General features: G+C 40.7%; 1 protein-coding gene across 6 annotated transcripts; it reads left to right on the top strand.

The window, feature by feature from the left end:
- The first annotated feature begins 4,554 nt into the window (after nucleotides 1-4,554).
- LOC119899455 (CMRF35-like molecule 8) lies at nucleotides 4,555-9,843 on the top strand. 6 transcript variants are annotated; one of them, XM_038714021.1, is made up of 9 exons: nucleotides 4,555-4,683; nucleotides 4,799-4,855; nucleotides 5,841-6,164; nucleotides 7,791-7,922; nucleotides 8,040-8,117; nucleotides 8,565-8,681; nucleotides 8,855-8,947; nucleotides 9,157-9,209; nucleotides 9,289-9,843. In XM_038714021.1, exons 1-9 carry the CDS (start codon nucleotides 4,644-4,646, stop codon nucleotides 9,565-9,567), a joined length of 1,173 nt encoding a protein of 390 aa, XP_038569949.1. In that variant the 5' UTR covers nucleotides 4,555-4,643; the 3' UTR covers nucleotides 9,568-9,843. The 6 variants fall into 6 exon arrangements, 5 of the variants coding, with proteins under 5 accessions (XP_038569949.1, XP_038569948.1, XP_038569947.1 ...); XM_038714020.1 differs by having other exon boundaries at nucleotides 8,547-8,681; XM_038714019.1 differs by having other exon boundaries at nucleotides 7,791-8,117; nucleotides 8,604-8,681.
- Nucleotides 9,844-16,847: the final 7,004 nt, after the last annotated feature.

Genomic DNA, 16,847 nt, shown 5'->3' with positions numbered 1-16,847 from the left:
AAATTTATTAGTCATGTTAATATATTAACTTACAAAACAGATCATGTGAGTTCAATGCTGAATGTCTGAATTAAGTAAGCAAACATTTTTCAGATGCAAATGAAAAGCATAACTTGCACATAATTTTGAGTGTTAGGAGAAACTTTGAATGCGGACAGATGCGAAGAACTTGTTGTTTACATCTATTCAAATGTTCTGTTTCTCAGTGTGTTGTGCCACAGGGGGATCATCAGAAGACAAGACAAACACTGGACATAACACAGAGGTGTGTGTGTGTGTATGATGAGTTTGCATAGAACAGCTGCATCTATCACACTGTTTAACACTGTTTCATCCTCTGCAGGGATATATTAGAGAGCACCACTATGACGACATACAGATGCAGAACCAGCAGGCAAGTTTAGGAGAAGCGCTGCCGTCTGTTTATGCCACTGTCAACCTTCCCGCAGACCAGCTTCTCTATGCCAGCGTCAGTTTTCAGAAGGACTCAACAGATGGGAATGCACTTCCTGTCCCTCAGCCTGCGACTGCTCCTCTATCAGTTGGCCTCAGGGTGCCACCCATCCTCCAGCAGCAGAGCAGACTCTTTATTCTACAGTCACATATCCTAAGCAACCATGAGACAGTCTTTCACCTGTTGATGTTCACTGTGCAGTCTGAGGGGAACACGCTGTGAAGGATTTGCTTTTGTCCTATGTACATACTGCCCTTTTACATTACATTACATTTAGTCATTTGGCAGACGCTTTTATCCAAAGCGACTTACATTTGAGGAACAACATACAACCATAAACAGAGCATCAAATACAGATCTATAACTGACAATACATACTAGTAAGAGCAGCAATAAATACTAGTAAGAGCTCATAGTACATATCACATCAATGGGGTAAATACCAAGGGAAGGAAGTAAGAGTTAACAAAAAGTGCAATCAAAACAAAAAAGTGCAATCAATACAAGATAATTGTAGGAGATAGAAGAAGAAGAGCACAGGAAGTGTATGTTAGAGGTTAGGAGTTAGAGTCGTTATAAGAGGAAGTGTTCTCGGAAGAGATGAGTTTTTAAGAGTTTCTTGAAGTTAAAGAGGGACGCCCCTGCTCTGATGGCATGTGGTATCTCGTTCCACCATCGTGGTGTCACAGATGAGAATAGCCGGGACTGAGATTGCTTTGTGTGAAGGGATGGCAGAGCCAGGCGGCGTTCGTTGGAGGAGCTTGGCGGCCTAGAGGTAGATGGGTGCAAGACCCAGTAGTCACTCTGTATGCAAGCATTAGTGACTTCAATTTTGATTCTGGAGGCCACGGGGTGCCAGTGGAGGTTACTGAGTAATGGAGTGACATGCGTCCATTTGGGCTGATCAAAAACCAGATGTGCTGCTGCATTCTGAACCATTTGTAAGGGTTTCACCGCTCAAGCTGGAAGACCTGCTAGGAGGGCATTGCAATAGTCGATGTGAGAGATAACCATGGCCTGTACCAGAAGCTGGGTGGCATACTGAGTGAGGTAGGGCCTGATTTTCCTTATGTTGTATAGAGCAAAGCGGCACGACCGAGAGACAGCAGCAACATGGTCTGAAAAGGACAGCTGGTCATCAATCATGACACCCAAGTTTCTCACCAACTTGGTTGGAGTGATGGTTGAGGAGTCAATTTGTAGTTTAATGTTATGGTGGATAGATTGCTTGGCTGGAATGACCAAGAGTTCAGTCTTAGAGTGGTTTAGTTGCAGGTGGTAAGCCTTCATCCATGCAGATATGTCCGAGACCGAGAGACAGTCCGTGATCCGCGCCAAGACGGTGGGATCGCCTGGCGGGAAGGATAAGTAGAGTTGTGTATTGTCTGCGCAACAGTGATAAGAGAAGCCGTGCGAGCGAATGATCGGCCCCAGTGAGGTGGTGTAAATTGAGAAGAGAAGGGACCCTGGCACTGAGCCTTGGGGCACCCCTGTGGAGAGGCAGTGGGAGGAGGATAATTGTCCTTGCCACAAAACATTGTAGGAATGCCCAGAGAGGTAGGATTCGAACCACAGGAGTGCTTTACTCGAGATGCCCATTGCTGAGAAGGCGGATAGCAGGATCCTGTGGTTGACTGTGTCAAAGGCAGCTGGTCAAGCAGGATAAGATTGGGCTGCAGCTTTAGCTGACCTTAGGGCTTCTGTTACAGACAGAAGAGCCATTTCAGTAGAGTGGGCATTCTTAAAACCAGACTGATATGGATCTAGGAGGTCATTCCCTGAGAGGAATTCTGAGACCTGTTTGAATACCGCCCGTTCAATAGTTTTGGATAAAAATGGTAGAAGAGACACTGGTCGATAGTTCTCAACATGAGTTGGGTCAAGTGAGGGCTTTTTGAGCAAGGGTGTGAGCCCTTTTGAAAGTGGTCGGGAAGGTTCCTGAAGCCAGAGAAGTATTTATCACATGATTGTCGGGACCACGGTAGGAGATATGGCTTGGAGGAGATTCGTAGGAATCGGGTCCAGTGGCCATGTAGTTGGACTGTTACGGGTGAAGAGGATTCTGATACCGCGCTCTCTGTGAGAAGAGTAAATGAGGAGAGTGAAGAACCACTGACCTGGGAGGGCAGAGGAAAAGATGTAGTAGGACTGCTACAATGGCTGAGTTTGAGTGTTTCAGATAATTGGCTAGTTATAGCCGCCACTTTGCCTGTGAAGAAGGCAGCAAAGGTATTAGCAGACAAGTTTGGTGGTGGAGGTGGAGGAGGATTTAGTAGAGCTTTAAAAGTGGAAAATAATTTCCTTGAGTCAGTGGCACTGCTTATTCTGTCATTATAGAACGCAGTTTTGGCAGCACTGATGCTTGTTGAGAAGGAGGATAGGAACAATTGGTAGCCCTTAAGGTCGGCGGGGTCTTTGGTTTTTCGCCATTTTCTTTCAGCAGCTCTGAGATCAGTACGGAGCCCACAGATGGTATCAGTTAGCCACGGGTGGGACTGGTTTGGGCGAGCAGGCTCTGACGCAAAATGAGCGGGAGACAGGTTGTGGAGGTTGCGGCGGTGTGAGACCAACGGTGTTGGAACAATGGGCTTTTCCTGTAGGCACACCGTGAACTGAATGAAATAGTGGTCTGACACATGTAGAGGTGTGACTGTTAGGCACTCTGTAGCACAGTTTCGGACAAGAACGAGGTCAAGTACCTTGCCAGCTTTGTGGGTCGGGGGGCTGAGAACCCGTGTTAGATCAAAGGACTCAATCAGAGACAGGAAGTCTGCTGAGTTTGAATTGTCTAAGTGAATGTTCATGTCACCGAGGACAAGTAGGGGACAGTCATGCTCTGGTATTGAAAACAGCAGTGTGTCGAGCTCCTCCACAAAGTTACCCATTTGTCCTGGTGGAAGGTATATGACAATCACAGAGACCTTTACCGGAGCAGACACAAAGACAGCATGGTATTCGAAGGAGGCATATTGATTCTAGGGTAGTAGCTGTGTGAATTTCCATCTGTTGGAAATTAAGAACCCAGTGCCAGTACAAAGAATGTAAACTCAGCAAAAGGACACTGTATTTTAAAGTCAATTCCATAAAATTCCAAATAACTTGCCAGATCTTTATTGTAAAGTGTGTAAATAATATCTTCTATGCTTGCTCAATGAATCATAAACAATTAATGAACATGCACCTGTGGAATGGTAGTTGAGACACTAACAGTATACAGATGGTAGGCAATTACCAGGTCACAGTTATAAAAACTTAGAACACAAAAGAGACCTTTCTACTCACTCTAAAAAACACCAAAAGAAAGATGCGCATGCAAGGGTCCCTGCTCATCTGCGTGAATGTGCCTTAGGCATGCTGAAAGGAGGTATGAAGGCTGATGATGTTGCCCTGGCAGTCTTCAGTGCAATGTCTGTACTGTGAGATTGTAAAAGAAAGCACTACAAGGAAACAGGAAAGACAGCTGAGCGTCCTCGCAGTTTCCATTTCTGTTATCCACATGTCTGTGAGACTTTGTTCACTTTATGTCTTAGTTATTTATTCGTTTTATGTTCATACAAATATGAAAACATGTTAAGTTAGCTGAAAATAAAAGCAGTCGTAAGTGAGAGGAGGTTTCTATATTTGCTAAGTATGTGTTGCCACCACCTACTTCAATAAAGTGAGATTCTGCATAGATACTGATTATTATCTAAGATGGTGACAAAGTTTCTTCCTTTATTTCCTGTTTTATCTGTTTGTCTTACTGATCTTGTGTAATCTTGTGCAACTCTTTTATGTCATAACCTGACATTTAGTCTACTAACTACTAGTACAAAGTCTAATTTTAAAAAGTCCAGAGGGACATTATGGACATTGTTCTGTAAAGTAAAACTATATTTTGATGTACATATAAACAGATGAAAAGACTGTGAGATGTAGCAGGTGAAGAATTTCTCTGAATGGCTCAACACTCTCCATTTCTCTCTATCTCTTTCTTCTACCTTTGTCTCTCAGTTTTACTCTTTGTTGCATAAAATAAGCAACATCCTCTTTCTGAAATGCAAATGTTTAAAGTTATGTGCTGGAAGGAGAAGCTGAAACTATTTTTTTAGTAGCGACACTGCTGTCATGACGAACAACAGTACAGAAATGTTGCTCAATGTTTGTGAAAGTAGGGTTTAAACTATAGTAAGCTGGAAAAACTGAGACAATGATGATATCATGGAAAGTCATCATCTACTTTATGACAGGTAATAAATTCTTTGATGAGAGTAAAACACATCTTGGCAAAAACTAGTTGATGGTGGCAATATGATGAAATAACTTTTTTAAAGGATTTTTTCCCCCTGCATTTTGTTGTGACAGCTGGTGTGAGTATGCTGTGTGTGTCAGGAAACAAAAGAGGACCTGTCAACATTGCCTGTAAGTACAAGTAGGATGAAAAACATCATGCACAATATTTTGCACAGAGACATGGTAGTTTGTTGGACATCAAAATAAAATAATGGCTAGAAAATCAAATACATGGAAGCACAACAACAATGAAAGAACATTTACTCAAGTACAGTACTTACTGATTTTTTAATTTTCTACTTTGAACTACTCGACAACCAGTGCACTTTTTACTCCACAACATTTATCTGACAGTTATAGTTAGTAGTTGCCTCGTATTTAATGAATTTACATACAAATCATGTGATCAGCTTATACAATATGATGGGTTATAGATTATACTAACCAGCTGTAATGATGGTTTAGTGGTTAAAATTGCTCCATCTTAACAAACTTCACCAGTGTCACAATACTTATTAATGGGTAATAATGTTTCATTAAAGGCCCTGAAAATGTATTTACTTAATGGGCTTCTTGTTGTGAGAGATGGAGTGCGATCCTTTACATGCACACCACACATCTTGAAAACAGTTTTCAGATTTCTGTTTGAGTTTTTCTCTCTTGTCCTCTTGCTGGTTTGAAGTGGGCTGGGCTCCAGTTTAAAAACTTAAAGGGAAAAAATTTATCAGGTTTAACAACATTTGAACCAGAATCTGGCCAAACACACACAGTCCCAATGAAGCAGAGTAAGTAAAGTTTTGAGTGTTAAATTCTTAATAAATAATAACATTTTTTTTATTATATAACAATCTGGAATATATTATATAACAATTACTTTTCCTTTTGATGCAATATTTGTTTTGATATATTTCACTTGTAACACTTAAGTAAAAAATCTAAATAATTAATCCGCCACTGAAAAAGACAGATTCTGTGCGCATGATAGTCCATAAAACAACGATGTGTGGCGTGGACAAGTTCGGGGTGGAGACAAAGATTTATTTAGACATGCTATGCTGCTTTGTGAAGTGCAAAGCCTTCTCTTTCAGACGTTGCGTTACAACCCCTTCTGTAGGTGACAACACACCAGTGAGTCAGACGGCACATTTGGGAGGCTCTGTTACCATCAACTGCAGGTATTCAAGAGCAGAAGAAAGCTACGTCAGATGCCTCTGCAGAGAAGATGAAAACTTCCATTGCAAATCTCTGATATCAGCTTACACTTCAGATTGCACAAAAAAAGACAGGTTTTCTCTGATAGACAACAAACAGCAAGGAGTGTACACTGTAACTATTTCCACACTGACCCTAGCTGATGCTGGAAGATACCAGTGTGCTATGGAAAGATTTAACAACAGTTCCACTGCGTGTTTAACTCGGATCGACCTGCAAATTTTGAGTGAGTATTGATCTGCTTTTAATCATCCTGATTCAAAACTAACCAACATAACACAAGCCTATACAGTCCCCTCCAAAAGTATTGGAGCGGTATGGCAAATTCCTTTGTTTTTGTTGTTCACTGAAACATTTGGGTTTAAGATCAAAAGATGAGTATGAGACAAGAGTTCAGAATTTCAGCTTTTATTTCCTGGTATTCACATCTAGATGTGTTAAACAACTTAGGACATATCACCGTTAGACCACAGCATTCTTAGGTGAGCAAAAGTAATGGAACAAATTATCTAAATAACATTTAATATTTGGCGACCCATCAACATCACCAAACGGTTGTTGTTGGGTGTTTCTCCCTTCAGTCTCCTCTTAAGGAGGTGAAATTCATGCTCTATTGGGTTAAGGTCAGGTGATTGACTTGGCCAGTCTAAAACTTTCCTCTTTTTCCCCTGATGAAGTCCTTTGTTTTGTTGGCAGTGTGCTTTGTCATTGTCCTGCTGCATGATAAACGTCCTTCCAATTAGTTTCAATGCATTTCTCCGTAAATTGGCAGACAAACTTTTTCTGTACACTTCTGAATTTATTCTGCTGCTACCATCATCAGTTACATCATCAATAAATATTTATGAGCCTTTTCCAGAAGCAGCCATGCACGCCCTAGCCATGACATTACCTCCACCATACTTCACAGATAAGCTTGTATGCTTCGGATCATAAGCAGTTCCTTTCTCTCTTCACACTTTGGCCTTTCCATCACTTTGGTAGAGATTAATCTTGGTCTCATCAGTCCATAAGATTGTGTTCCAGAACCTTTGCGGCTCATCTCTGTACTTCTTTGCAAATTTCAATCTGGCCTTCCGATTCTTACTGCTGATGAGTGGTTTGCATCTTGTGGTGTGGCCTCTAAAATTTCTTCTCTCTGAGTCTTCTTCGAACATTGGATTGTGATACCTTCACCCCTGCACTGTGGAGGTCATTGGTGATGTCACTTACTGATATTTGGGGGGTTTCTTCACAGCTCTCATGATATTTCTGTCATCAACTACTGTTGTTTCCTTGGCCGACCTGTTCGACGTCTGTTGCTCAGTATACCAGTAGTTTCTTTCTTCTTCAGGACATTCCAAATTGTTGTGCCTGCTACGCCCAATGTTTGTCCAATGGCTCTGGATGATTTTCCTTCTTTTCTCAGCTTGACAATGGCTTGCTTTTCTCCCATAGTGAGCTCTCTAGTCTTCATGTTGGTTTATCCTCTTTAACAGGAAATGCAGTCTTTATAGGTTTTAACCTATTTTTAGGATGAAAACTTAGACTAGACATGCAGAGCTATTTAATGTTTGGGCAATCAACCTAAACGGCAACACCTGGGCAACAAGAAACATCTGTCAGTCACATGTTCCAATAGTTTTGCTCACTTGAAAAATGGGTGGGTTCAAACAAAGGGTGGTATGTCCTGAGTTGTTTAACACATCTAGATGTGAATACCATGAAATGTCTTCAGTGAACAACAAAAACAAAGCAATTTGCCTTACCGTTCCAATACTTTTGGAGGGGACTCTATATACTAAAAACCCATTTCAACGGAACATTTTATTTAGTTTGTAGTAAAGTGTCAGCATTGATCTCTGTTTTTCAGATTGGGATGACATTAAACCAACAACAACAAAAACTTCTGACAGCGGGGACACTGTAAGAATCAGTTGTTCATATCCAGACATCCATGAGAACAATCAGAAATTCCTGTGCAAGGGGGAGAATCCTTTCAACTGTGAGGAGCTAATACATACAACAGTAAATGACAGAGATGTGGTTAAAGGCAGGTTTGATATAAGGGATAACAGGAGAATGAAGTACTTCTATTTGTCCATCAAAAATGTGAGCACAGCCGACTCTGGAACGTACTGGTGTGGCTCTGACAGGACATGGCAGCAGGATAAATACATCAAAGTCCTCCTCTCTGTAGGTAAGTATACTGAGCACTTTATTGTTATAAATTAACACAAGTATTACTTATTCACTCTATACCTTTGTATTAAATACAGTATTTTATTATTACTTATTTAAGTATTTAATCAATTATTTGCAGCTGTTAATGAATATATGTATAGTAACTTAGTAAAAGTAAAAAGGTGTGTTTGTATTTTGTGTGTCTCAGCTGCATAACTGAGCGTAACAATAAAAACTGAGAGAGGGATTCAGAAAGAGCATGGCTGAAATTAGAAAAGCAATGAAACTAAATAATTATTTCCAGTAGTGGAATGTACTTGTACTTATGTACATAAGTAACATTTTGAGATGACTGTACTTCAGTAATTCCTGTTTACTGCTACTTTATAGTTCTACTGCACAACTAGAGATAGTAGATATTTTTCAAATTAAGGTTTGAATGCAGGGCGTTTTACCCACACTGCTGAAGGACACTTCATATCTGGAAAATCTGGCTTTCCAGACCCAGAGGCAGAACCAGAATCAGCTCCTGGATCTAAATCATCTACGAGATATGAATCCCCTAATCCTCCGAATATAGGTGACCTCATCACTTTGATTACTGCTAACTGACAACACACGGCTGCTTTTCAACATAAATATACTAACACTTCTCTTAGACACAACTTCTCCTTTATGCATGAATTCTGAAGACAATAAACAGTGAACAACATGTATCCTTCATCAGTTTCAACTGTTGCCTCTTGTTTGCAGGTATGATTGCCGGAGTAGTAGTGTTTTCGGTATTGTTTCTGATACTTGTAATTGTACTTATACTGTACCGACACAAACTCCCCAGGACAAAAGGTGAGGGATGGAAATACGGCAAATTCAACATGTTGAACTTGAACTGTCCTTTGATTGGCAAAAACATCATATGTCTATTATCAGTAAACTTACTTAATTTAGATATAGAAATTAAAGGCTTAACTTCCACATGTTTTGCCTGAGGAGTAAATTTGAATGCAGACAGATTATCTTGTTGTTTACAGATATTCAAATGTTCTGTTTCTCAGAGTATTCTGCTGCACGGGGTTCATCAGAGGACAACACTGGACACAGCAATGAGGTGTGTGTGTGTGTGTGTGTATGTGTTTTTGGGTTTGCTTACAACAGCTGCATCTATCACACTGTTTCATCCTCTGCAGGGAGATATTAGAGAGCACCACTATGACGACATACAGATGCAGAACCAGCAAGCAGGTTTAGGAGAAGCACTGCCGTCCGTTTATGCCACTGTCAACCTTCCCGTAGACCAGCTCCACTATGCCAGCGTCCGTTTCCAGAAGGACACAACAGATGGGAATACACTTCCTGTCACCTCAGTTTGCGACTCCTCCTCTATCAGTTGGCCACAGGGTGCCACCCATCCTCCAGCAGAAGAGCAGATTCTCTATTCTACACTTACATATCCTGAGGAACCATGAGACAGTCTTTCACCTATTGATGTTCGCTGTGCAGTTTGAGGGGAAAATGCTGTGAAGGATTTGCTTTTGTCTTATGTACATACTGCCCTTTTACACAGAATATGGAAAAGTGATTCGGCAACATTTATGACTGTTGGACCCAACATTTGACATTTTGGCACTAGAGTTATTAGAGTATAATGTGTCATATGTATCTGAATATGATAATTACATTTTTGAGAATACATCTGTCTCTGGCTTAGGTCTGTCATTCTTAGTAAAACTTGCTACAAATCAGTTTGGTTGATGATTCTCTAACAGATCATTATTTGTTATATAAGCTTTGATTCATTGATATATCTGGCACTATCCAGATCCAGTATCCAGAGAGGTTAAATAACACTGTTAGATTAAATAATGTGATAGGCCTACCTCTCCTGCCACCTGCTCCACATGAGCAAATTTGTCTATTTTATCCTGCACAGGCAATCAAACACATTTTTAGAAAATAATTTCTGTGATTCAAAGACTACACTGTGGCTGCTACTATTTTGAGCCTTCCCTGAATACAGGATATTTGTTTTGAAAACAGTGGTATATGTATTTGGCTCCAGCTTCCTCCCACCGTCCAAAGACATGCAGTCTAGGTTAACTGGCGACCCTAAATTGTTCTTAGGTGTGAGTGTGAGCGTGAGTGGTTGTTCATCTATGTGTGGCCCTGCGATGGACTGGCGACCTGTCCAGGGTGTACCCCGCCTTGCGCCCGATGTCAGCTGGGATTGGCTCCAGCCCCCCCGCGACCCTGTATACAGGATAAGCGGTCACTGTTTTGCGCCTTCCCTGAATACAGGATATTTGTTTTGAAAACAGTGGTATATGTATTTGGCTCTGGCTTCCTCCCACCGTCCAAAGACATGCGGACTAGGTTAATTGGTGTCCTTTGGTGTTCGTGTGCATGGTTGTCTGTCTATGTGTGGCCCTGCGATGGACTGGCGACCTGTCCAGGGTGTACCCTGCCTTTCGCCCGGTGTCAGCTGGGATTGGCTCTAGCCCCCCGCGACCCACGCAGGATAAGCGGTTGATGATGGATGGATGGATGGTATATGTATTTGTACAGGAGAGATTACGCTATTTTGTCCTTGCCATGTTTTGCTCTGCAGCGCCCTCTTCTGGTTGAACTAGTGATCAGCTGGAGATTGGTGACTGTTGTGACTGCGCTCCAGCAACAGCTCCCAGAAATACAGTGTCCAGTACCCATTATAACTTTTACCTGATACAGAAAAAATCGATTTGCCCTTTATATTAACATCTCATAGGTGTTTTTGTCACAAGTGGATAAAAAGTTTAATTATTTTCAGTGGACAGTGGACGTGGTGGTGTGCACAGGAAAAACTACGCTGTGATGAATTTGCTTTAATTTATCGCCCCCCAAAATGCACTCTTTCTATGAGGTCCCTCACCAGCAACAAGATAGTTTTAACCACTTTTATCCCATTGACTTGTCCCAGCTTTTAAAAACAGTATCACAGATAGGAGTGTCTTCCAGCCCACTTGATGTTATACCAACAAAGTTTTTATTGAAAGTAATGGATTCTGTCAGCCCCACTTGATTTCTGTTTTTAACAGCTCCCTATCTACTGGTTGTGTCCCTGATTATTTTAAAATTGCTTGCATAAACCCACTTTAAAAAAAAAGTGGATTAGATTCCTCCCTCCCTCAAAATCTTAAACCAATTTCCAAACGACCTTTTATAGCAAAGATTTTAGAAAAAAAGTGTCAAAACAACTGCTCTCTGTACTGGAAAATGACAACATATTTGAAAAGGTTTAATCTGGTACTAAAGCAGACTTAGACTGCATGGGGATCTCTGGTACAGCTTTGGAAAGGTTTTCATCCTACCTGTCCAGTAGGAGGTTCTGTGTCTCTGTGAATAACTATGTCTCTTCATTTTGTTCAGTTAAATATGGAGTGCCTCAGGGATCGGTCTTAGGACCCATTTTATTTTCCTTGTATTCGCTTCCCCTTGGACACATTATCCAGGAACATGGTGTCTCTTTTCATATTTACACTGATGACACACAGATCTACATGCCTGTCTTGCATACTGAGTTTACTTACAGACTGCCTCTGTGAAGTCAAAAATTGGATGTCAAATAATTTCAGACAAAACAGAGATCTTGGACATTGGGTCCTAGCAAATGGCAAAGTAAATACTGCCATCTGCTGGTTCCCTATGGAGGACTGATCCTGACAAATTCAGAAATAAATACAGAAATAAATAAATGCTCAATAAATAAATAAGCATATGATTAAATGCACAAAAAAGTAAATAAATAAATGTAAGCAGTAATTAAATTATACAAGGAGGCATAAATGTATATATCTACTTTAATTAGCTTCTTTATTATTCACCTTTGTAATAATTACCTTATTTATTTATTGTCCATTATAATCTTCAACTTTATTTATTACTTATTTTTTAAATTAAATTATTTATGTGTGTTTTAATATTTTTGTCTGTTTTATTCTTCCGTTGCATCTTCTACCCTATTTATTACCCCATTTATTTGCCTGTCTTTTTACATTTCTTATGCATCTGCCTCATTATGCCTGTGTCTCAAGGTGTGAACTTCTCTCCTATTGGTGGACCAGTCAGTCGTGAGAGCTCTAGGCCTACTCTGCCTGCACACATTAGTGATGGCAAGTTCGGGTCTTTTGACAGACTCGTTCATTCAAATCTCGTTCATTAAAATTAACTAATATTTTTTTTGAGTCATTTCGTTCATTTGAACTAGGCTGGTTATTGTGGCGCTGCAGCCCTCTTGTGGGCGATTAAAAAAACAGCGCCGTTCTCAAACACTGAAGGCTGCCTGGCTTGCTTTATTTGACAAAGTATAATGCACAAATTCACCTCTTGATTACTGTATGTCATCATTATATAACCCCCCCGGGCCCACAACCAAATTCAAACCATAAAAACCACAGAGATATGTTGTCTATATGCAATACACTACTCCGCCTAAATCCTTCCATTTTCACAATCTTTCCTAGTAGTATACAACCAGACCAGCCATATAAAGGCTTATGTATATAATAATATCATTATCTCTAAAGTGCTCATTCATACAGTAGCCTAACGTCCCTATCCATGAGTAAAATATTAGTATCAGATTTGCAGTATATATATTGAAGTAATAAGCTTGATACACTATATGAAGAAACACACTTATTAAAATTCAACCAATTTAATAATAATTTGGATCAAGCCACCAAGTTCTTAAAGAACTCCAGCACACAGAGAGGAACAAAGAAATATTAACACATTATATAAATGCAGCAGTTTGGCAGTTCTGGACGCAGAATGGGCCACATCAGGTCCTGATTCTGCAGACAGAGAAACAAACATGAGCACATCGCTCTCAAACACTGCAGGTTGTTCACCAGTCACGAGCTGTGAAACATCAGGGCTCTGTTGATAAATAATAAGTAAAAGTTACGTTGCGTTCTCTGGCAGACCTGGATCAGCTGTTACCTGTTTACAGGGCTAACGTTGCTACGTGGCTGTGTTTTAATGTTTCAATGACCGGGTCTGTTTGTTTTGGAGAGGAGACGACCTCGGAGGTAATTCGGCTCCATGTAGAACCCTGTCAGAGCTCTGAAGTGGAACCAGAACAACTCTCATCAGCTTTTAGCTGTAAACACTAGCAGGACTAAAGTTACGGTGCGGCTGTGTTAAAACTATAACTTAGCACAACATCACTGCGCTGTAATAACGTTATGCTTTATAAAATGTCACATAATTAACAAAATAGTTATATAATGTCAGTCCAGTGACTGTTACCTGACAGCCGACCTGCCTCTCATTCTCTGGCGCTGGCAGTCACTCAGCCTGCGAGTGAACAAAAGACTGAGGAGGACCCATGTGAGCGGTGATCGAGTCGTTCATTCCTGCTCCACAGTAGGAGCTGTCACGTGACAAATGAAACCTCAAACCTAGAGACCCACAGTTGCTATAAGTCGTAAACTAATCAATTCTGTTTCCTGTGCTGACGGAGCCCATGCAGCTGCCGTGTGACGAGTGAGCGTAAGAGTCCAAGATCCTTCACGCATGCGTGAAAATGACCGAACCACTCACTGATTGGGTCTTATGAACGAAACGTTCTTTGAAGGACACAACACCAGCAGACAGACAGTACTTTCAGTTTGCTACATACATGGACACAGAACTGCGGTATAGGGAGAACCACACGGTCAGCTGGCTGCAGCTAAATCTGGAGTGCACTCGTATTCAATTCTGTATGGTAAATTCAGTTTTAAGGTGGCAGAGCGAGCTGACAGGCAGAGTTAGAGACTGTTTCTGTCTCAGTAGTACGCTACTGTATATTTATACAGTATGATATGCAGTATGAAAATAAGATTAATTGGATTATATTCACAGGAAGTATAAAACCTGTTACATGTGTCTATTAAAAGTAAAATAACACAAAAATGTCAGGGAAATTACTTAGATTTAAATACTGCAGTTGTACATTGAAGTATCTTCCTACCTTGAGATGGTATAAAACATTTCTCCTTAAATTCTGATTTGAGTTGTGTACAACTATGACCCCATGAATTTAAAAATTATTAATTAATATAGTATTTGTTCTGAGTTCATCCTGCATTGCAGCAGCTAATAAAGCCCATTTAATCCCAAAAATTGTTTCTTTTAGGCAGGCTGGAGCAGAAAACAACTCACCTTTCTCAAGTTGTACAGTAATGTCACATATGTGTATGAAGGTGGATCCAAACAAGCTAATCTTAAATGTCAAAGTAGAGATGAGCCTAGGAGGCCTATTTATTTTCATTCATTACACAAGATGAATAAACTATACAGACAGTTGTAAAAAATCTTGAATGTTCCCCACTTGTTATAGTTACGCAGAAATATTAGGGATGTGGGCTGTTTTGAAAGTATCCACTTTCTCCCATGCTCTAACACACAGTAACGATGAGATGTGTGCTGTTCTCCCATTCTTCCTCTGTAACTACACATAAACAACAAGGCATGTAAGGGGAATATAAAAGGAATTTATTTTATTATTTGGGGATTATTTTCCTCTCCTCCATCTTCTTCTTTTCCTCTGAGGATTATGGTTATGTTCTCCGCATGTCTCCTCCTGTGTTTTCTGTGCAAGACATAGAAGTACATCCAACGAAGGTTAAAATCAAGGGCAACTGGACTTGGTTGAAGATACTGGAAGACGTTTCGTCCCTCATCCAAAGGACTTCTTCAGTTCTGACTGACTGGCAGGGAAACTCAGCTATTTAACCTCATCGATACCGCTGGTTCGTTAGTGTTCCTTGTTGCTGTGACGACAGTCGTTACAGTCGTTAAGACTACCTGTGACCAAGACTGAACGACCATCGTTGGTATCTTCACCTGAGGCCAATAGGTTACGTTTGTTGAGTTTCCTGGGAAGTGATGAAAGGACAGCATTGTAAGTGGGGGATAGGTGGTGGCGTAGACCCCCTCCTCTGTTCAATGATGGCTTCTCGACCCTGGTGTAGATAGCTTCCTTGACACCTCTTTCAAACCATCCATCTTCTCTGTCTAAAATGTGCACCTGGTGGTCCTCAAACGAGAGTCCTCTGTCCTTCAGATGTAAGTAGACTGCTGAGTCTTGACCTGAGGAGTTGGCCCTTCTGTGTTGAGCCATGCGTTTGTGTAGTGGTTGTTTAGTCTCCCCAATATACAGGTCTGTGCATTCCTCACTGCATTGGACCGCATACACTAGATTGCTTTTCTTGTGTTTGGGTGTGCGGTCTTTGGGGTGTACCAGCATCTGTCTTAGTGTGTTCTTGGGTTTAAAAAACACAGGGATGTTATGTTTGTTGAAAATCCTCCTGAGTTTCTCTGATACTCCAGACACGTATGGAATCACAATGTTGTTGCGTTTGACCTTCTTTTGAGAAGAAGCTAATTAAAATAGATATATACATTTATGTCTCCTTGTATAATTTAATTACTGCTTACATTTATTTATTTACTTTATTTTTTTTTTGCATTTAATCAGATGCTTATTTATTTATTGAGCATTAATTTATTTCTGTATTTATTTCTGAATTTTTCAGGATCAGTCCTCCATAGTTCCCTAGTGGAACACATTAAACCTATACAGCTCCTCTCCTGTGGAACCAGGTTCCAGTTTGGGTTCAGGAGGCAGACATCATCTCCACATTTAAGACTTTCCTCTTTGATAAAGATTATAGTTAGGGCTGGCTCAGGTGAGTCCTGAACCATCGCTTAGTTATGCTGCTATAGGCCTAGACTGCCGGGGGATTTCCTATGATGCACTGAGCTCCTCTCTCCTCTACTTTCTCTCCCTCTGAACGCAACCTCATCCCATTATTGCATGTTACTAACACAACTTCTCCCCTTTCTGGTAGTCTTGTGCTTTCTCGTCCCTCTCCTCTCTCCTATCACTTCCTGCAGGTTTTCTGGCTACTATTGTTGCAAGTCTTCTTGTTATTATAATCATTAACATTACGACTGTTACCATTAACACTACTATAAATATCTGTACCATTTTTCATTTAGTCTATAGCAACATCACCTTTACCATCTGTACCTCTGTGTGTATATTGTGTAGGCTGCCTTCCTCCCCTCTCTCTCTCCTTCCATCCCTCTCTTTTTCTCTCTGTTCCTCTCCTGCCCTCCCTCTCTCTCCTTCACCACAACCGGTCGAGGCAGATGGCCGCCCACCCTGAGCCATGGTTCTGCTCGAGGTTTCTGCCTCTTAAAAGGAAGTTTTTCCTTTGCCTAGTGCTTGCTCTTGGTGGGAACTGTTGGGCTTCTGTAAATAGCATCATAGAGTACGGTCTAGACCTGCTCTTTTATGAAAAGCGCTGTGAGATAACTGTTGTTGTGATTTGGCGCTATTTAAATAAAATTGAATTGAATTGAAACCTGCTGCAAAGAGTATTGGTGTCTGGTTCAATAGTAGTTTAAGTTTTGAGCAGCACACCACAAAGCTTGTACAATCATGTTTTTTACCCATTTAGAAATATTTCAAAATAATGATCAATGATAACTTTTAAGGACACTGAGACCATTTTACACGCCTTCATCTCATCACGCCTGTATTACTGCAACAGCCTTTTTACTTGCTTAATCCAAAGCCAATTGATCGACTCCAGACTGACCTCAACTCAGTTGCCAGGCTTTTAACCAGAACAAAGAAATACGATCGCATAATCCCTGTTTTAGCTTCATTACACTGACCCCCAGTATGTTTTAAAATTGACTTTTAGAATTTAAT

The sequence above is a fragment of the Micropterus salmoides genome, unplaced genomic scaffold (genome assembly GCF_014851395.1).
Source record: "Micropterus salmoides isolate LMB-PRFRI ecotype aquatic unplaced genomic scaffold, ASM1485139v1 Ms_hic_scaffold_12, whole genome shotgun sequence".
Taxonomy (NCBI): domain Eukaryota; kingdom Metazoa; phylum Chordata; class Actinopteri; order Centrarchiformes; family Centrarchidae; genus Micropterus; species Micropterus salmoides.
This window is presented reverse-complemented; position numbering and strand designations above follow the sequence as displayed.